The 22436-nt window shown below is 34.0% G+C and overlaps 1 protein-coding gene across 1 annotated transcript in view; it reads left to right on the top strand.

Annotated features, from left to right (window-relative positions):
• The first annotated feature begins 1922 nt into the window (after nt 1–1922).
• The window catches only part of LOC137642969 (uncharacterized), a 53793-nt gene continuing 33279 nt past the window's right edge, over nt 1923–22436 (top strand). The window contains exon 1 of the mRNA XM_068375829.1: nt 1923–2086. Coding sequence (XP_068231930.1) covers nt 1923–2086 — 164 coding nt within the window. The remainder of the gene's footprint in view (nt 2087–22436) is intronic.

Below are 22436 nucleotides of genomic sequence, written 5' to 3'. Positions count from 1 at the left end.
ATATTTTTTCTTATATATATATATATATATATATATATATATATATATATATATATATATATATATATATATATATATATATGTATATTTTATATATATATATATATATATATATATATATATATATATATATATATCTATATAAATATATATATATATATATATATATATATATATATATATATATATATATATATATATATATATATATATATATATATATATATATATGCAATATTTCCCCATCAATTGCGGATAGTTGGTTCTGGGCTTTCCCAATAATAGGTGAAAATCCATGAAGTAGTGATGACTTATTTATTTTCTTATTCATGAGTATTTTAAACCTTGATAAACCTCCACATACCAATATCAAACTACTCTATATCTGTATTATCCTTTCCTATACTCTTATATAGTATTATACAGAAATCACTTATTATGTTATGACCCCTGTGGCCGCAGGGGCATAACAAAAATTAGAATAGCACCAACGTATCCCTACGTGTCATAAGAGGTAACTAAAAGGGACGAGACGAGTGGATTGGGAACTCCCTCTTCTGTAATATTTTCCTGAGATATATCAAGGGAGAGGAGCTTGGGGGAGAGTGACTGCTCCCTGCACTCTAGTTTTGGGGTGTCTGAATGTGCTCGGATGTAGTACGACAGCGAGTAAAAGATATGAGATTGGAAGTATGTTTAGGAATAGAAGGATGGATATATTGGCCTTGTGTGAGACAAAGTTAAAAGGGAACTATTAAGTGATGTTTGATGAAGTGACTGTTAGAGTGTCTGGGATTGAAAAGGGAAGAGCAAGAGAAGGTGTGGAATGGAGGGAGGCATCGATAATCTAGGGTAATTTGGGTAAGGGTTAGGTTGGGCAGGGAATGTTTGGCCCTTGTTAGTGTGTATGGGCTAGTTTGTAAGAAAAGTGAAGAACATCAGAATCAATTCTGGAATTAATTAACTAGGCGTCTAGAAGGACTGGGTAGAAGGAATTATTTAGTTTTGATGGGTGATGTAAATGCTAGAGACAGTAGTGGAGAGGTAGAATGTGGCATTGGGAAGTATGGTGTACCAGGTGAAAATGAGAGAAGTGAGACTTGTAGATATGTTTGTTGAGCAAGAGCTGTTGATAAGTTTTTTTTTTTTTTAAAGAAAGATAATAACAAGTATATATGGGTAAGAGTGACAAATGGAAGTGGTAGAATGGGCATTAATGGATTACGTGTTGATAACTAGAAGGATGTTTGGAAGATTGAAAGATATACAGGGGTTTAGGGGTATGGATAATGGTATGCTTGATCTTTTTTGGTTGAAGGAAAATTAATTGTAGCAAAAAAGTTAGGGAATAAACTGGGGGGATGTAAAAGGGAAGTAATGAAGGTTGAAGAGTTAATAAAACCAGAGGTAAAAAGTGATTATCAAGAAATTGTGGAAATAGCATATGACAGAGTGAAAGTGAGAGAAACTGGTAATTTAGAAAAATGAAAGTTAGTAAAAGAAAATTATGTTGGGGTTGCAAGTGATGTATGTGGCAAGAGGATTGTTGGAGGCAGCATGAGGAAGTTAGTGAATGGTGGAATAAAGGAGTGAAGATAAAAGTAGAAGCGAAAAAGAGGGATTTAAAGAATGACTGCAGAGTAATAGTGTCTAGACATATAAAAGATTTAGAGATAAAAATGTAGAAGTAAAACGTAAGGTACTTGATGCAAAGAGAGTGGCAGACTAGAGGTTTGGGTCAGGGGTTAGGGTCGTTCATATGAGGAGAATAAGTTTTGAAAAAAAGTGAAGAGAGTAAGGAAGGGTGGTTCTAGAATTGAAGAGACAGGGGGAAAGATGGAAATTGAATGTTGTTCAAAGGAGAGGAGGCAAGGAAAAGGTGGGTGGAATATTTTGAAGAGCTACTGAATATTGATGATAATATGGAAGCAGAAATAATAGCTGTTGCAGGTGTTGATGTGCCAGTGATGGGAGATGAAAATGAAAAAGGTATTAAAAGAAAGGAAGTAAAGAGACCACTAGATAATACAAGAGTAGGAAAAGCACCTGGTATGGATGGTGTGAGGGCAGATGTTAAAGGAAGGGGGTGTGACTGTACTTGAATGGTTGGGGAGATTGTTTAATGTGTTTTATGTTATTGGTACCAGTGAACTTGGTGCGCATGTATTGTACCACTATTTAAAAGTAAGGGAGATGTGCATGAGTGTTGTAATTCAAGGGGTATTAGTTTGTTGAGTGGTGTTGGAAAAGTGTATGGTAAAGTACTAATCAACAGGATTAAGGATAGAACTGAGAATGCAATCTTGGAAGTACAGGGTGGCTTTAGAAGAGGTAGAAGATGTATTAATCATATTTTAACAGTCAAGCAGATATGTGAGAAATATTCAGCAAAAGGCAAGGAGGTTTATGTTGCATTTACTGTTCTGGAGAAAGCATATGGTAGAGTTATTAGAGAAGCGATGTGGAATGTGATGAGGTTATATGGAATTGGAGGAAGGTTGTTGCAAGCAGGTAAGAGTTTCTATTTAGGGAGTAAAACGTTTGTTAGGATAAGAAATCAAGTGTGCAAGTGGTTTCCAGTGAGAGTGAGTCGGAGACAGGGATATGTGATGTTGCCATGGTTGTTCAGTTTGTTTGTTGATGGAGTGATGAGAGAGGTGAATGCTCGAGTGCTTGGTCAAGGATTGAAACTGATAAATGAGACTGATCATTAGTGGGAGGGAGATTAGTTGTTGTTTGCGGATGATTCTCTACGGGTTGCAGACCCGGAGAAAAAGCTTGGTCAATTAGTGACAAGTTTGGAACAGTATGTGAGAGAAGGAAGTTGAGAGGTAATGTGGGTAAGATTAAGGTTATGAGATGCATGAGAAGGGAGGGGGCGGTGTTAGTTGACTGTCATGTTGAATGAAGAGTCACTTGAGGAAGTAGATCCGTTTAAGTACTTGGGGTCTGTTGTTGCAACAAATGGTGCAGTGCAAGCAGGTGTATGTCAGAGAGTGAATGAAGGATGAAAAGTGTTGGGAGAATTGAAGGGAATGGTAAAGAATAGAGAATTAGGAATCAATCTAGGAGGGGTTCTATATGAAAAAAAGTGATTGTACCAACTGTGATGTATGGATCTCAGTTTTAGGGAATGAAAGTGGTGGAGATAGAGAAATTTAATGTGTTTGAGATGATGGGTCTGATGATTATGGCTAGTGTATCTCGATTAGATAGGATTATGAACGAATTAGTGAGGATGAAAACAGGTGTAAGAAATTATATAGCAGCTAGAGTGAATATGAATATGTTGATGTGGTTTGGCCATTTAGAGAGAATGGGAAGTACCTGTCTACTGAAGAGTTGATGGGAGAAGTAAAAGAGAAAAGCCAAGGTTTGAGTGGATGGATGGAGTGAAGAAAGCTCTGTGTGATAGGAGGATAGATGTGAGAGAAGCAAGGGAGTATGCTAAACATAGGAATGAATGGCAAGCGATTGTGATGCAGTTCCGGTAGGCCCTACTGCTTCCTCAAGACCGTTGAGGTAGCGGCAGTAAGGGATTCAGCTTATAAAACTTCATTTGTGGTGGATAACGGGGAGGGTGGGCTGTGGCACCCTGGCTGTATCAACCAAACTCAGCTGAGTCTCTCGTCAGTTTGGGAGGAGCGAAGACAGGAGAAGTCCCCTTTTTTCCATTTTTTTTTTTTTTTGTTGGCTACACAAAATTAGGAAAAGTTCCTTGGTAAATATATAGATTTTTCCTTTGTGTACAGTATGCTCAGTAAAAAGTATATAATCAGTTACTGTAAACATTATCATTATTATTATTATTATTATTATTATTATTATTATTATTATTATTATTATTATTATTATTATTATTATTATTATTATTATTATTATTATTATTACCTAAGCTACAACCATAGTTTGAAAAGCAATATGTTATAAGCCCAAGGACATTAACAGCGGAAGAATAGCCCAGTAAGAAAGGGAAATATGGTTATAGATGAACTTCATGAGAGGTAGTGAACAATTAGAATGAAATAATTGAGAATATTAACAACACTAAAATAGATCTTTCATGTAAAACTATAGAAAATTAGAAAAAAAACAAATAGGAAGAGAAATGAGATAGAATAATGTGCTTGAGTGTACCCTCAGGCAAGAGAACTCTACCCTAATGCCGTGGAAGATCATGATATAGAGGCTATGGCACAACCCAAAACTTGAGAACAATGGTTTGATTTTGGGGTGTCCTTCTCCAGGAAGAGCTGCTTACTATAGCTAAGGAGTCGTTTCTACCCTAAACTAGAGGAAAGTAGCTACTAAACAATTATAGTTTTGTAATCTCAGTGATGGCAGTGTATGAGGACAGAGGAGACTGTGTATGTTTAAGTAAAGTAAAAGACAGCTATAACCAGAGAAAGGTATCCAATGTAATACTGTCTGGCCAGTCAAAGGGCCCTACAACTCTCTAGCAGTAATATCTCAAAAGATATTTAACTATAAAACAGTATTGATTTTACATTCTCTCTCTCTCTCTCTCTCTCTCTCTCTCTCTCTCTCTCTCTCTCTCTCTCTCTCTCTCTCTCTCTCTCTTAGTATGGGGTTCGACTCATTGTTGAATATATTACTACCTAGCTTGAATAATGACTATAATATCCTTCTCATCTTTCTTAATGCAGTGAACGGTTAACTTGTTGAGGTTTTAATGTTGTCCGACTTCCATGAAACTTCTGCCTTCTTTCAACATATTGAGAATTTTCACCTTTTCAATAATGATAAACATCCTCTTATGCAGCTTAGGTTCACTAACACAGCTTTATAAAAAGTTACTGTAATGTGACGTAAACCCAACTGATGTGCCTTTGGGAGAAGCTGCAAGGCGAGATACTGCAAGGTGACGCTATGCTCCATGGTCAATCAGCACCTAGGATACAATTCTCCATGCTCTCAATGGATGACTTGTTCTTGCCTCTCAGCCAGCGATGTGCCATGTAAGATCTCATGCTAGAGCCGAAAAGGCGGTATGCTGCGACTTGCTTTTTCTATCAAAAATTACACTTTTGTCGTATCTCACAGGTTTGTGCGGTTAAGCAGGAAATACACAAAATTAAAAACACGTATATATCTAAAAACCAGCAATGCACTGAGGCCGCGAAACATGAGCCGAGGTATGGCGAGGGAATATTGTATGTACAGTATATATATACATACATTATATATATTTATATATATATATATATATATATATATATATATATATATATATATATATATATATATATATATATATGTGTGTGTGTGTGTGTGTGTGTATATATATATATATATATATATATATATATATATATATATATATATATATATATATATATATATATATATATATATATATATATATATATATATATCTGTGTGTATTTATATATAAATATATACATAAATTTGTATGTGTGTGCATGGGCTCAGAATAATGATACCCATATGATCTTGAGCATGCAGCAAAATTGCCGAGAAACCGTGTAAGTAAAATCTCTAAATTATTATTATTATTATTATTATTATTATTATTATTATTATTATTATTATTATTATTATTATTATTATTATTATTATTATTATTCGTTTGATGATTTAAGCGGGGTAAATTACCAGTTACTCTTCGTGATGATAAACATAAAAATATTTATTCTTAAGATTGGAGACGGTCTTGGAAGAGAAAGCTCTACAGGAGCTATAACCTTCCCCGAATATCACGATAATTATAAATTAGATGGAATTATTGGTAGAGGGAATAAAACCTGAATTAATTTCTGTATTTGGGAGAGAGCGTAAACAGTCTTATCATATGACAGATGATGACATATGATATGCTCTTCCTCAAAGTAGAGATCGTATACTGAAGCAAACATGGTACTTGTACAAGTAAATGCATTCAAGCATAAAAAAACGTAGCTTTTGATGTTATACAGTGAAGTATTTCATGGCCAAGTTTAGTTTTGTCGGATTGGAAGTGAAGAGAGAGAGAGAGAGAGAGAGAGAGAGAGAGAGAGAGAGAGAGAGAGGAGAGAGAGAGAGAGAGAGAGAGAGAGAGAGAGAGAGAGAGAGATTGCTCTCCAAGGAAAATATCTACTGTATTTGGCCACATTTTGTACGACCTTTAGAACTCGGAGTTTATTATTTACTTCATTTTAAATTCTACTTTATAACTCTATTATCAGAAGAGGTAGGGTCCAGTCTAGCCTCCATCCTCGGAACCGTCAAAAGTGTCCCTACGATCCCGTATAAAAGAAATTATTCTTCTTCGATGTGACAGTCCCTTTTATTATCATACACTTCCGCTTTTCCTTCTTTTGGTTCACAAGGTAATCTACCGGGTTGTTTCGTGCAGGGCTGGAAAGGATATTCGGAAGGACATGAATAAAGAATCCTGGAAAAGAAGAAACAAAAACTTCTTCATTTGTAGGATGCCAAGAATGAAAGAGAATTTATTTTATGCACATCATACAAATGGATTCTCAACTATTGTTACGGGTAATTATTTATTTATCTAAGATAAAAGGCACATATCCTAATTCTGAGCTAAGTGCAGAAACGTATGGAGATATAAAGATTGACTTTCAATTTGTGGTAGAAAGAATTTCAAAATCCTAGTTAAATATGAAGCGTCCGTAACCTCTAGCGCATTAGTTAAATTTTGTTATAATGTCAAATACATAATAATGGAATCATGAATTTTTCCCATAAAAAAAGGTATGACACTTTTGCTACACTTTGGTACCAAAATCTATTCCTTTTCTAATTCAGTAATTATAAACATCTCTCTCTCTCTCTCTCTCTCTCTCTCTCTCTCTCTCTCTCTCTCTCTCTCTCTCTCTCTCTCTCTCTCTCTCAAAAAGAAGCACACTCATACTTTCAATAAAACTTCAAAATATTGGTATGCAAAGATAGCTTTCTTGTCGCAATTACAAAAAACACATCTTGAACGGGTTCTGGATTATCCCGCATTTTGGCAGGTACCTGTCTAGGTGTTATCTCACATCAGCGCAAGTCTCCTTTAGCGGCATATTTTAAGGTGTATAGAATTGGTGAAATCTCTACAATTACTCCAAGAAGTTGATGAAATTCTCTTTTTGTTCATTTCTCCTACTTCCATTCTTGTCAAGTCTTTTCTGATTTCCGCAGACTGCTCTGCTCTATATGTTTGTGTTAAATGGGACATTTTGGGTACACTATTTCTTGAACGAAGAAATCCTTACCCTTGAGAAATAAAGCGAAGTCCTAATGCTGAACTTTTACTAATATTATATCAAGTTCAAATGGCCTAAAATTGTTATAACTAGGATAAAGGCGCTCAAAGCCAATGTTTCAAGCATTGTTTATGTGTTTATTTCTTCAAATGGAAATATACTTTTTTAGGAAAAATAAATATTGTTTTCTCCATCTATTTAAAGAAAGTAAATAATGCCGTGTCAATAGCAGGTTGATATGAAATTTTGCAGCAAAATTTTTAACACAAAAATCTGTAGTATAAAGGAAAAATATTTACATTACATTATACATTACGTTATGTAGTAGTAGGTAGTAGGTTAGTCAAGGCACCAACCACATGATGGGTCCATTGACTGCCCATACATTGTTATATTGGATCCCGCTCTCAAGTTACAGCTCATTTTTCTTTTGCCTACACATGCACCGAATAGTTTGGCCTATTCTTTATATATTCTCTTCTGTCCTCATACTCCTGACAAGACTGAGATTACCAAACAATTCTTCTTCACTTAAGGGGTTAACTACTGCACTGTACCGGTTCAACGGCTACTTTCTTCCTTTTAAGATAAAAAAAAAAAGACTCTTTAGCTATGACAAGAAGCTCTATAAGGAGGACACTCTGTACCAGGGTCTGCCACTGTCTTGGGTTAGAGTTCTTTTCCTCTTGTTGTTGTTTTTTTAAGTTTTGATCGTTTATAAATGAAAGATCTATTTTAATGTTAATGTTCTCAAAACATTTAAATTTTCAATTGTAGTGTATTTATTTCCTTATTTCCTTTGCTCGTTGGGATAAATTTTTCCCTATTTGACCCCTTGGGCCTATACCGTCTGGCTTTTCCAACTAAGGTTGTATCTTGGCTGCTAATAATAATAATAATAATAATAATAATAATAATAATAATAATAATAATAATAATAATAATAATAATAATAATGCACTATATTGATTAGGAAACATAACTTAATAGAAATGAATTATAAAAGAAGCTTAATATATAGCCAAAGAGATAAAATCTGCTTACGATTTCAATTCAGTTTTTTATTATAGTGTAAGTCAACATATATTTTGGTCGAAGAGAACCTTCAGTTTACATTTAGCCTACACTAAAATATGTGGAAAGAAATATGGATCGTCCAGCACCACTGGCTCTCAATAAACCACTCTTTCAAGAAAGCGTTGGACTGGAGTCAAATATGTGATCTAACTTTAAATGGTGAATGACGTTTTAGTGATGCTTGGAGACCAAGACCCATTGGGGTTTATTTCTTTTCCCAGCCTCGCATTCATCAACCTCTCTCTCTCTCTCTCTCTCTCTCTCTCTCTCTCTCTCTCTCTCTCTCTCTCTCTCTCTCTCTCTCTCTCTCTCTCTCTCTCTGTCTTCTAATTAAATATTTTAAGCCAAGTTCATAAACTACTCAAGAACCAGTGACTTTTGTCCTGACAATTAATTCACTTTCAAAAAGATAAGTTTAAAATTAATTTTTCAAATTAAAATAATATACCTTAGCCCAATTTTCCATTTTTTCCCTCTACTAATGCTGCTTTGTCATCTTCATCTTCCTCGGGAATCATGAGGTCTTTCATAAGAGTGACTCGAGTTCACACTTAGAATATGAGCTTTTGGTGTGATGTATTAGAGAGCTTACGCTATGGAGGATCATTTTATTGCTTTCTAATTTGCGTTTTGTTTTACCAAATGATTGTTTGTTGTGAGAAAGACTGTTGGTGTAATTGAGGTTTTTTGCTTATTTTTGGTAGCTACTTTAGGAGAGTGATGAATGTCTTAAGCGAATGCTTTTTTTGATTAACTGCTGACAGAGGCAGTTTTGCTTGTGGGCGCTGGATTTTATATTTATTTTGCCAGCTTTGGAAGTGATTATTTATTTTATCAGTAAGTACAATTCTGTTTATCCTTGCTAGTCGTGATTGTGTATGATAGTGAAAAAGTTTATTATTTATCTCTGGTTATAGTGCGACAGTTTAGATAGCTAAGAATGACCATAATTCCTCATTTTGGAGATTGCTTGTATGAGGATTAATGAATTTTGACCCTGCTAATATTAGAACTTGGAAATGACTGCTTTTTTGTATTTGGACTCAATCGGTGTTAATTGTGTTAGGAGGAAGGTTATCGTATGCCATCCAGTTGTGTCATTGCCGTAAATCAAAAGATTTTTCAGCTTATCTGGAAGCGTGTCCATGTGTATATATATATATATATATATCTATATATATATATATATATATATATATATATATATATATATATATATATATATATATATATGTGTGTGTGTGTGTGTGTGTGTGTGTGTGTGTGTGTGTGTGTGTGTGTGTGTGGTTGTGGTATTGTTCTTGGTGTTTTTTTTATTTATATTTTCTTTTAGTGCGGCTGGTTTCCTATATTGAATATTACGTTTAGGGGGTTTATTTGAGATGGTTTTATATAAGTGTAGTTTTAAGAATTATAATTTAAGGACCAATAATAAGTATAAGGTTATTTGAATGTTGTTGATTGTGTATTAAGTATTTTAGTTTGTAGGAAATATAGTTGCAAGATTATGATTTGTTTTACTGTTTCTTCTGTTCAATAATCCAGTTGATGATAACGTAAGGGGAAAGTTTGTATTGTTGAGAATTTTGTCCGTTACAGTGATTCAAGGGTGTGGGGTGGCAACATGCTAATATCTGAAGGTATTAAAGTTTTTGATATGGGGCTGGAACCTCATCTATTTTATATACTTTCTAATTCTGAAGACCTACCTTGAATGATCTACTGTGCAAACAAAAGCATTTCATATAGGATTCTTAAGTAATAGTTAATTGTATTCGAAATTAATGGTAAATATTGCATCCAGAGAACAGAAAAACATTAATAGTTGAAAAAAGATTAATTTAGCCAATTCAATTAAACAGTAACCAGTCCTCTTTATCTTAACAGAGTCCTTCAAAAAGATTACTGACTCACTCTTGATCCAGCAATTCTGGAATTTAGAGCAAAAGATTTCCCATTCATTGCCAAAACCTTTGCACTATACCGCAGCAATTATTATTATTATTATTATTATTATTATTATTATTATTATTATTATTATTATTAATATTATTATTATTATTATCATTATTATTATTATTTGCTAAGCAACAACCCTTGATGGAAAAGCAGAATATAGAAGCCTGCAGGCTGCAACAGGGAAACGAGCCAAGTGAGGAAAGAAAATAAGGAAACTACAAGCGAAGTAATTAGCAATTAAAATAAAATATTTTAAAAGTAACAACATTAAAATATGTTTTTTCATATATAAACTATAAAAAACTTTAGAAAAAAAATGGGAAGAGAAATAAGATAGTGTATCGTCAAGGAAGAGAACTCTACCTCAAGACAGGGAAAGGCAATGGTACAGAGGCTATGTCACTACCTAAGACTAGAGAACAATGGTTTGATTTTGGAGTGCCCTTCTCCAAGAAGAGCTTTTTACCATAGCTGAAGAGACCCTTCTACCCTCACCAAGAAGAAAGTAGCCACTGAACAATTACATTACAGTAGTTAACCCCTTGAGCGAGGAAGAAATGTTTGGTAATCTAAGAGTTTTCTTGTGTACCATCAAGCAAGAGAACTCTACCCCAAGACACGGAAAGGCCATGGTACAGAGACTATCGCACTACCCAAGACTAGAGCGCAATGGTTTGATTTTGGAGTGCTCTTCTCCTAGAAGAGCTTTTTACCATAGCTAAAGAGACCCTTCTACCCTTACCAAGAGGAAAGTAGCCACTGAACAATTACATTCCAGTAGTTAACCCCTTGAGCGAGGAGGAAATGTTTGGTAATCTAAGCGTTTTCTTGCTTGAGGGTACACTTGGGCACACTGTTCTTTCTAGTTTCTCTTCCTCTTGTTTTGTTAAAGTTTTTATGGTTTATATAGGAAATATATTTTTTAATGTTATTAGTATTCATAGAATATTCTATTTTTCCTTATTTCCTTTCCCCACTGAGCTATTTTCCCTGTTGGGGCCCCTGGGCATATAGCATCCTTCTTCTCCAACTAGGGTTGTAGCTTAGCATTTAATAATAATAATGATAATAATAATAATAATAATAATGATAATAATAATAATAACACTATGACTGGAGAATATGACACAATTTCAGTGTTTCCAGGTGTATGACAGAGGAGAATATGAAAAAAATTATTCCAGACTATTCGGTGCATGTGTATGTAAAAGGATAATGAGCCGTAACCTGAGAGAAGGATCCAATGTAGTAGTCTGGTCAGTTAAAGGAACCAATAACTCTCTATCGGTAGTACCTCAACGGGTGGCTGGTGCCCTTGCCAACCTACTACCTACTAATGACATATTAGTCATGAACCGCAAATTTCAACAGAAGTAATAATCCTGTTCTAATTACTAGAAAAAATATTATCTGAAACGCTTAAAAAGGAACAGTTTCTGTTTTCATCCTCGGAATAAAAACAGAAAGATAAAAAGAATGTGATGGTACTGGGGTGAATTGGGTTTCTCGGGGAACCATAAGATGATCAGTTGGCGTTGTACAAAAGTGTCTCCGCTGATCACAAAAAACTAAAGTTAGAGTTGAGCTTAATGTTTCTGGTTTTAGCTTAACATTGTATTTCTAGGGACTTTCTTATATCCTAGTGATCGTGTGACATTACATCTTATAAATAATAATAATAACAATAATAACAATAATAATAATAATTCATTATCTCTGCAACTTGAATAATCTTATTTTTCGGATGATGAATAATTTAATTGGTTTTTGTAAGCGATCATAATCTGTTGTTATGCTGGATGGAGTTATATTTCTTGTGTGGATTTATGGTGGATAACTTGCAAGGATTTTCGACATCATTTTATTTATCAGCTGCGTGTAAGAAGAGATCTCTTACCTTCTGGAACAAATCCCTCTAAAGAGAAATTACAGAATTTTTAATGAGGTCAAAATATACTGTGTATATAATCTACTTGTAAAAGGCTTAATAATCAAAGTTCACTTACTGTATGGGCAGTAGACTAAGGAGTGTTTTTGGGTTATCAAATATTACAATAGTGACCAGAACAGGTTCACACAACCAGTGCCCAAGCCTCTTCTCCTCTCTGCCACGCGACCTCCCATCCCCCACCCTGCCTCCCACCTCGGCTTCACAACTTATTCCTAGCCCACAGAGACGGTATTACTGCGATGCCCAATGAAAATGACCAAGCCGTGTGTCTTTGACTTTGATATAAAGGAAATAGGTTTTTTTTTTCTTTTTTTTTAATAATTACCGGTATTTTCACTGATAGAATTATAGACAAATTGAATTTTCATAATTATATCTGTTCTATTTTAGGTTAGATATGTGTGTGAATCACTTCTTGGTATTGTCGTATTGGAGAATATAGTTGAAATAGCCGCAAGAATAGCAAATGTAATGTTTTCTTTTCATATCCTTTTCTAAACATTTTGTTTCGTTTTTCTTCTCTTATCCACATTTCATATGATAAAGTATCTCCATTCTGTCAAAATTAATCTAATAACATCTATCATTAATGGTGTCCCAAAATTACTTGTAGAATAATAGATTTACTATCTGAAGTTGAAGAAGATCAATATACCAGATATTTTCCTCTCTGGTGTTTGCAGGAAATGCCTCTTTCTCTATGTTTCATCTAAAAGCGTATTGTAAAAATAATCCCTTAAACGCTATATTGAGAAGCCTTTGATTTAAGACCAATGGCAAAAGACATTCAATCCTAAACTTTCCTGATCTTAAGAGTTCTTAGCAAAAGTCAGCTTAAAAAAAAAATATGAATTATTTCTCTATCATCTTTAAGTACCAAAATATTAAAGATACTCTGTCTGAATTATGTCACATTAGACATTAAACAAATTTATAAATTCGGCTAGAGTTTGACATTGTCTTTTCTAAGAAATCAAGTCTAAGCAAATCGAGACAGCATCGTTAGTTATGTGACGGGCAAAGTCAAAATCTATCAGTCGTCAGCTAAATTCTCGTAAGTTAACTGAAGTTTGATAATATTAAATCGATAGATTAATAAATATTCCATCTATGCACAAACACAAACTACCTCCGATGAAATAAAAAATGCAAAGGGCAGTTTCGTAGACCTTTGTAATTCCTCCCCCTTCTTGCAAAGTGCAACAACATAGATTTTAGGCTGCGTTAAAAATACTTATTTGATAAGTTCAAAATGTTATGAAGTCGGTAAAATTGCTTTTTCTTCTTCTTGTGGATTATGCAGGGTGTCTGCAAAGGCTAGGTTTACAGGAGATTAACGTATACTTTTAAAACTAAACAATTCTATATGAATCTAATGTTGATGAACAATATTTTAGACAGAACATCATTCGATCTGGAGAGGAAAAATAACATAAATGAATAAAATAGTGATATTTCCTGAGTACCCAGACTTTGTTAACACCATGTGCAATACATCCATTTGTGGTTATATCAACAATAAAGAAAGAAATTTCTATCAACAGTTGTGAATTATAATGATTATATGGTGTTTTAATATACTAAACTGTTGTTATTATCAAGCAAACTTCAACCGTAACCTGAAGATAAAGAAATCAACCTATTACAGAAAAACAAATGCAAAAGTAAAATTCGTCTAGAAAAGAAAATGTATTAAAATATTAACGATTTATTTATTCTAAAATTCATAATTCAACGTTTAGATTAGTATATTTCATGGAAAGCAATATAATCATGAGTTTAGACTTGGATCCTTAGTCCAAATGATGAAACTGATCTTGTTATGTATAAGACCACGAAAAAAAATGTTCTTGAATAAAAGCCGTGACTCACGACATAAAATTTGTGTGATTCCCAAATGGAAATGATTTAGTTCAAGAAATGAGATAAGCTCCTTCGCGTTTGAAAGTAACTAGATTTTAAACAAATGTGTTAAGAGAGAACGATATTATATCTAAGATTAAGTTACCTCAACTACATCATAAATGAGAGAGAGAGAGAGAGAGAGAGAGAGAGAGAGAGAGAGAGAGAGAGAGAGAGAGAGAGAGAGAGAGAGAGAGAGAAAAAAAAAATATTAACCCAGAGAATTAGGACTTTTTTTTTTCTTTACAGTTGGGAATGTCCAATGATTTATTTATATAATGATTTATAGAAGGAAAAAGCAGAATTTTTTTGAAATTTTGCAAGATTTTCAAATTGAAAATATAGATGGTATATATATCCCACTGAGCACCAACACCTCCCTAAATCATCTGGTATTTAAGCCCCAAATCTTAACTTTGGACTGTACCAACCGTGTGTCATACGATTGTACATAGTAACGACATTCCATTTTGTGTATATATTATGCTTGTATCTTCACTCTCCCCTCGCACTAAAAAGAACCTGAAATAACATGTATGTTTTTCTCACCGTTAACTGTTAACCAGTGTGGTATCAGTTGAACAGGAAATTTCCTGTTGCATTGAACCTGAAATAAAGTGTCTGTTTTTTCTCACCGTTAACTGTTAAATGGTACGCTGTTGGTTGAACAAGAAATTTACTGTTGCATTGAGTTTTGTAAATAAAAGCGAGTGTCTGTAATAAAGTTACTCAGTTGCTTTCATCCTGTCTTTGAATCCCGACCTTCTCTCGGCTCGTCACATTCAGGACATTTTCCTGAACTCGCCTCAGCTCAAAAACCATAAAAAATAGGAATTTATGGTTTTTCATATAATATAACTCAATAGCGTGATATTTATTGCTATCCATATATTGTTACATTTCCATATAGGTAAATAGCAAAATCAAAGAGAGAAATGATTTAATTACTGGACGTTCAATACGTGCAATGAGGGGTCAAAGGTGTATATAAAATATATATATATATATATATATATATATATATATATATATAATATATATATATATATATATATATATATATATATATATTATATATATATATATATATACATATAAATATATATATATATATATATATATATATATATATATATATATATATATATATATATATATATATATATATATGTATATATATATACATATATAAATAAATATTAAATATATATATATATATATATATATATATAATATATATATATATATATATATATATATATATATATATATATATATATATATATATATATATATATATATATACACATATATGTCGTTACTTACAATAACGACATGGGAAATCAATTGTTATTGAATATCCATGTTCATATTGTATATGGAAAATGTTCTTTTATATTACATTGCGTTAAGTGGAAATGTGCAGGTTTCTGTACAAATGAAGGTTTTGTTTATATATAATTATAATAAGCATTGTTACCAAGGAATTTTGTCTTGTGAATAGTTGTATAGCTGGTTAACAATGCGATGTAAGATGTTTGAATAGTTTCGTTCGGTTTGCGTTGAATAGTTAGTTTCGTTCGTTTGTTGTTTTCTTTTGTCGTGGGCGAACGAAGCGGAAGTTAGGACTTTGGGAGCGAGAACGAACGCATTATGTTTACGACAAAGGCAGAAAAGGTAAATCGGGACAGTTGCTGCCTGTCACTTCTCAACGCTTGTAGCATAATCTTCAGTGAACTTAATCAGAGTGAGGAGGATTTCACTTTGATTAACGATCCCGTTCCTTCCCAGCAAACAATGAAGTGGATGAATTAATCAACCGAAGTTTGGATGAGTATCTTATAATATTTAGTTACCTTGAATGGGATAAATCGCTATTGGATATGCATATCTGTGCGTGGGATTCCGTGACTGGGTAAAATTAAATATATATATATGTGGTATCGTGGTAATCCGAACTTGGCAAGAACTTCATATGAAACCAAGTAAGTAATAACTGGGGCAAAAACCTCAACAGAATATAGTATGACCATTTATCTTTGTAACACAACGCAATGAATTCCTAATGTAGAGAAAGGGTCTTGAGTTCTCTTAAAGAATCTGGTAATTAGTAATTTCATGAATGACTGAAGTCATTATATGTTGTTGCTTGTTTGACCCTAATAAGTAACGATATTTGGTGCCGTGACCAGGATTTGTGAGATTTTTCGATAGTTTCTAAAGTTTGAAGGCCGGTCATATAATAATATTTTGGTTTAGTCACATGCACGATTAATACCGTTGGTGATTATGTTGGACATTTACGCAGGGTTTTTCTGCTAATAACTATGTTGTGTTGAAGTTTTGCTGTTAATGCTTACCCTCCCTAACCTTGTTGAATTCTTTTGTTTTTGCGCGTTTCGTTAAATTGGTATGCGGTACCCTGCTTACATAACTAGACGGGATTAACCCTTTCTCTTTGTGTGGTGTCGTAAGAAACAGTAAATGGCTTTTATTTTCGCGCTATTTGTAGGTTAGAGGCATTTCAGGCTTGATTACAACGGTTTCTGATATGAAGTTTGATTAAATTAGTAAGGCCTTGTCCTGCTTGCTTTAAGTCTTAAATTCGGTTATGTTATTTTCCTTTACTTTGAATTAATGTAAATTTTCTTTTGTTAGAATATCTCTCATTCAACAATTTAATAATGAAACGTAAAGTAGCTGTTGTGGAACATTCTCATGTCACCCCACATGGAGAATTGTTTTTTTTTTTTGTTGTAGATCGCCATTATTTGAACCCTTAGAATATAGGACATATGGGAGACCAGGGGCGGTTACAACCAACCTTATGGACACCTGGCTTGATAACCGAACTTACTACCTATGGGCCTAGTATCACTATCTTGTTCATAGGTAGCAATGACATAGATGTACCAGGAGATAACCCTAACCTGGTGAATAGTGTTCACAAAAATATTCTAGGATTGGTAGGGAGTCTACATACAATCAATAATTCAGAAGTTTTTGTTATGTTAATAGAAATACGTAAAACACCATCTAGAACCTCTGCCGAAAACTATCAAAAGAGGAAAAAACTGTTTAAACAGGAAGTTAAAGCGAGATACAAGAATTAGGGTGATCCCTACCTTATTATCAGAGGGTGATGTAGCCAGAGATGGAATTAATTTCAATCATAAAAGCTACAAGGCGTTAGCTCAACGTATTTGCATTGAGTCAAACAAATATGTGAAAAGTAAAGGGTGGTAGAAGGTGGGTAGGATCGTGGTCCTTCCCCTTCAGATTTAGGGCTGGGGTAAGTATGGGACAGGGCCTGCACATTCCACTACCCACGTATAAAATTTCTCCTTGTCATTGTTTAATTTGCGTGAAAATTATTGGGTGATGAATCACCTTTGGGAAATTTTCTAATTTAAAACTTTTGAACCCAGTTGGATGCATATTTATTATTTATTGAGAATTTGAATATATTTTATTTGTATTGTTTGAGTTTGGTCTTGTCACAATGGAGTCGTTGAAGCGTAGACGTGGCGGTTATAAATCCGTTATCATACGTTTTATTGGGAAGATGACCGAAGTGATCAATTCAACAGATATTGATGCTATAACTTCCCTTAGGGATTCTATTTTAGATAATCTGAACAAAGTTCTTGCTTTGGATGAACAAATTCTGGATTTAGTTGAAGAAGAAGAAATTTCTGATGAAATGATAAATCAAGCTGAATATGCAAGAGAAGTCTGTACACATATCGGCAAACTCAATAGCTCTATTACTAATAATTTGAAATTACTAAATCCTCTAATGCAACCACCGCCACTACCCAGAGCCGGTATTAGATTACCCAAACTGGATCTTCCGCATTACTCTGGAGATATATTAGAATGAAATTCCTTCTGGGAACTATACGAGGTGTCAGTACACCAGCGGAAAGACTTGGAACCAATTCAGAAGTTTTCATATTTACGAAGTGCACTCACAGGAGAAGCTTCGAAATTAATCTCGGGATTTAAATTTGAGGCCGCTAATTATCCACAAGCTGTAGCTCTTCTCCTATCCACTTATGGAAAGAGATGAAATTAAGCAGGTTCTGGTGAGAAGATTGCTAGAAATGCAGTCTCCTGCTGCCAATTCAGAATCATTGCAAACTTTCAGAGCTAATTTTGAATGCTCAATAAGATCGCTGGAAAGTGAAAGGCTGGAATTAAATGAACTTTATGTTATTTTGCTCTATACCAAATTGCCTCAAAGCGTGAGTGAGACTGTGAAGCGTAGGTGTGGAGACGATTGGTTGGTATTAGACACCTTTAGGAAATACCTAGAAGAGGAGATTCGCAATCTAAGAACTTTTGTTTCAACTGATGTAAATAAAACTGAAACTCTGTCGTCAATATCTACATTCACGGTAAATCAATCCCAAGCTGTTAGACTGAAAACCAAGGGAAATGTGAATAAGTCCAGTCATTACCAATCCACAAGATGTGCTCTTTGTGATAAAGAACATTGGTGGACTCAGTGCAAAACTTACGCAACCAGAGATGAAAGGTTCAATCATATCAGAGCTTTGCAGTTATGTTTTGTGTGTGCTTCTAAGAAACATTTTAGTGTGGATTGTGACAAATCAAGTTGCAATAATGGTTGTAATTTGAGACATCATCGCATCTTATGTGATAGGGACCAAACAACAAAGCAAAGCAAGAATAAACAAAGTGGTGTACAAGTGGGAACACTATCAGTAAATGAGCAGGAGAAACCAAATAAATCAAGTAAGCAATCCATATTAACAACAGCAACAATTCCTCTAAAAGGGAAGAAAGGTCAAATGGTACGACTTAGAGGGCTGTTGGATACTTGTGCCGAGAGGACATTTATTAAAAGATCGGCTCTAGAGAGACTGCATTATAGGTCCAACGGAATTGAAAAGATTGCCGTGACAGGTTATCTAGCTAGTAAACCTGTTCATGAATACGAGTTGATAAGTGTCGCCATACCACATAAAGGCAAGTTGATAATAATGGACTGCATAGTGGTGGATGAGCTGCCAGAATATGCGAAGAAATTCGACGTTAAGAGAAGCTTAACCCTGGATAGGTACGCTCTTCGGACACCCCTTTAAGGGTATACTCGGACACGAACGACCCCGACGCCAAAAAAAATTCTTGAAAAATCAGTTTTTGCAGTAACCTCCTTTTTTCTTTTGCCAAAAAAAAACTTCAATGCATGCTTAAAACAACTGTAAAGATAAATACTACTCATCTGCAGAAAAAACTATTTATTATAAATATTTTAAAGAATTAAGTAGAAAAAAAAAGACCTGACATAAAAATTCATAAAAAAAAAGTTTATACATATATACACAATTCCTTTTAGGAATTGATTCTTGAATGTTTAGGACACATCTTGATGTATTTTGGATGAAGTCAGACCCATGGAGGTGAAGATCTGAAATGAGAAAAAAAGGGTAACTTTTTTTGGCCAAAAAAATTTGTCCAAATTTCATGAATTTTTTTGGGTACCCAAATGAAATAGGAAGTGGCTAATTTTTTTAGGGAATAAACATATGTTATCCTAAAATAGAAGTATGTAAAAAAATCTTCATTATTTTGTAAATTACATTTATATCAGGGGCCATATCTAAAGGTAATTTTTTGAGTACTTAGAAATTTCGTAAAAAGATACATATATTTGATATATAATATTATATTTATGCAGGTAAAAATATACCAAAATATCACAAATTCTATAGGGAACAAGAATATATATAGATAGGGCAGCTTACGCTTCGGATATGTCCACAAAATGGCCGCCAACCACACTGACTCAGACTCCCTAATTTGCCACTTGAAATGTAGGAAGGGTATGTCAATTTCAAGGTGTTATTTACTAATCTAATTATTATTGGATATGCATAAAAATTGTATGGTGGGTTGCTGGATAATTGACGATTATTTTACGACTATAAAATTAAAATTCTGACCCAAAAAAATTTTTTTGAAGGGAAATAAAATCGAAAAAAAAAAATGTAAAACAATATAATATTTTAGCTAAAAAAAATTAATGATATTCAATCAAAAAAAAGTTAACAAAATTTTCCGACAAATAAACATCTAGAGGAATCATTACTCTGTGATAGTTCCTTAGTACGTAGTAATTTTGAAAGAATTGGGAAAAAAACGAAAAAATGGCAATCACAGGAAAATCGAACACATACCTATATATACGCCATATCTGGCTAAAAAAAAGATAGGCATGGGTAGCCAGATCATCTAGAAATACTTTCCAACACTATAAAATTATAAGTTTTGCGACACTACTTGCCAATTCCTTACGGTAACATGACTAAGCAAAAAAATGCAAAACAAATAAAAAGGGGCACTCGTGGAAAAATGGCCATTCTAATATACGGCATTTCAGAAAAAAAAAATTTCAGCCACGTGCTAGGCAAACCGTCAAGGCACATTTTCCGACAAATAAACATATAAATGAAATATTACTCTGTGATAGTTCCTTAGTACGTAGTAATTTTGAAAGAAATGGGAAAAAACGAGAAAATGGCAATCACAGGAAAATCGAACACAGACTTATATATACGCCATATCTGGCTAAAAAAATAGGCATGGGTAGCCAGATCATCTAGAAACACTTTCCAACACTATAAAAATATAAGTTTTGCGACACTACTTGCCAATTCCTTACGGTAACATGACTAAGCAAAAAAATGCAAAACAAATAAAAAGGGGCACTCGCGGAAAAAATGCCCAACATTCTAATATACGGCATCTCACATAAGAAAAAGACATGCACGTGTTACCCAACCATCAAGGCACACTTTCTAACACATAAACATGAAAAAAAATCAATAATATACGGCAATTCCTTACTACGTAGTAAATTTTTACAAATATTGAAAAAAAAACAGAAATTAGCAACCGCAGTTAAAATACCCAATATTACCAATAACTACGTCGTATCTGACAAAAACAAAATCACGCATGGGTTAGCCAGATCATCTAGACACACTTTCCAAACACTAAAAAAGCAAAAGTTTTACGACACTATTTCGCAATATCTTACAGAAAAAAAAACTTGGCACAAAAATGAAAAAAAAATGAAAAAGGGGAACACTCGCGGTAAAATGCCCGACATTCTAATATACGGCATCTCAGATAAAAAAAAAAGACATGCACGTGTTAGCCCAACCATCAAGGCACACTTTCTAACACATAAACATGAAAAAAAAAATGAATAATATACAGCAATTCCTTACTACGTAGTAAATTTTTACAAATATTGAAAAAAAAAACAGAAATTGGTAACCGCAGTTAAATACCCAATATACCAATAACTACGTCGTATCTGACAAAAACAAAGTCATGCATGGGTAGCCAGATCATCTAGACACACTTTCCAACACTAAACAAGCAAAAGTTTTCCGACCCTATTTGGCAATATCTTACGGAAAAATGACTTGGCAAAAAAAATTAAAAAAAAATGAAAAAGGGGCACTCGCGGTAAAATGGTCCTCGTGGTGATGAACGACATTTTTAACTAAAAAAAAAAATCATGCACATGGTAGCCAAACAATCCACCAAGACTTTCCACAACTGATAACCCTATACAAGTTTGCACCATTCTACGACAATTTCATAATACGTAATAACTTTAATAATTATGCAAACTACCTTAGAAGGGTAAACTCGGTCGCGAACGACCCCGACGCGTCTCAGAAATCGGGGAAGGAGTACAGCTACAGCAATGCACATCTGGACACTACTAGAGCGTGTAGGGGAGACACCTCCTGCAGGTCGATCACCCACAAATTCAGTCACGGGGGTTAGTCACGTGAGAAAAACCTGTTTGTTTTTGACGCTCGGGGTCGCAAACGACCCATCGTACCTATCAAAGGTTAAAGTCGCTATGTAAAACTAATATCAGCTTGCCTGATAAAGATTTTGATTTGCCTGTTGAGAATCAATCAACTATTGAATTGTTGGTAGGGGTTGATAATGTTTATAATATTTTTGCATCCAGGGTTGAAAAGGGTTAGAAATTTAATATTGTTGCCGACCATATTAGGTTATGTAGTGACAGGCACATGTAGTTGCTCCCCCCACTAGGGAAAACTCAGGTGACAATTTTGGAGCTAGCATTACTGGGGTGGATTACACCGGGGCGTTATGGATAAAGGAAGGGAAGCAAAATCCGGAGATGGTGTATGTCATACTATTCACATGCCCGATCACTAGGGGTATACATCTGGAAGTATTCAGAAATCAGTCCGCTGACTCATTCATCATAGCCTTCCGGAAGTTTAGCA

This window comes from Palaemon carinicauda, chromosome 6 (genome assembly GCF_036898095.1).
Source record: "Palaemon carinicauda isolate YSFRI2023 chromosome 6, ASM3689809v2, whole genome shotgun sequence".
Classification (NCBI taxonomy): domain Eukaryota; kingdom Metazoa; phylum Arthropoda; class Malacostraca; order Decapoda; family Palaemonidae; genus Palaemon; species Palaemon carinicauda.
Note: the sequence above shows the minus strand (reverse complement) of the source record. Positions and strands in the feature narration are given on the sequence as shown.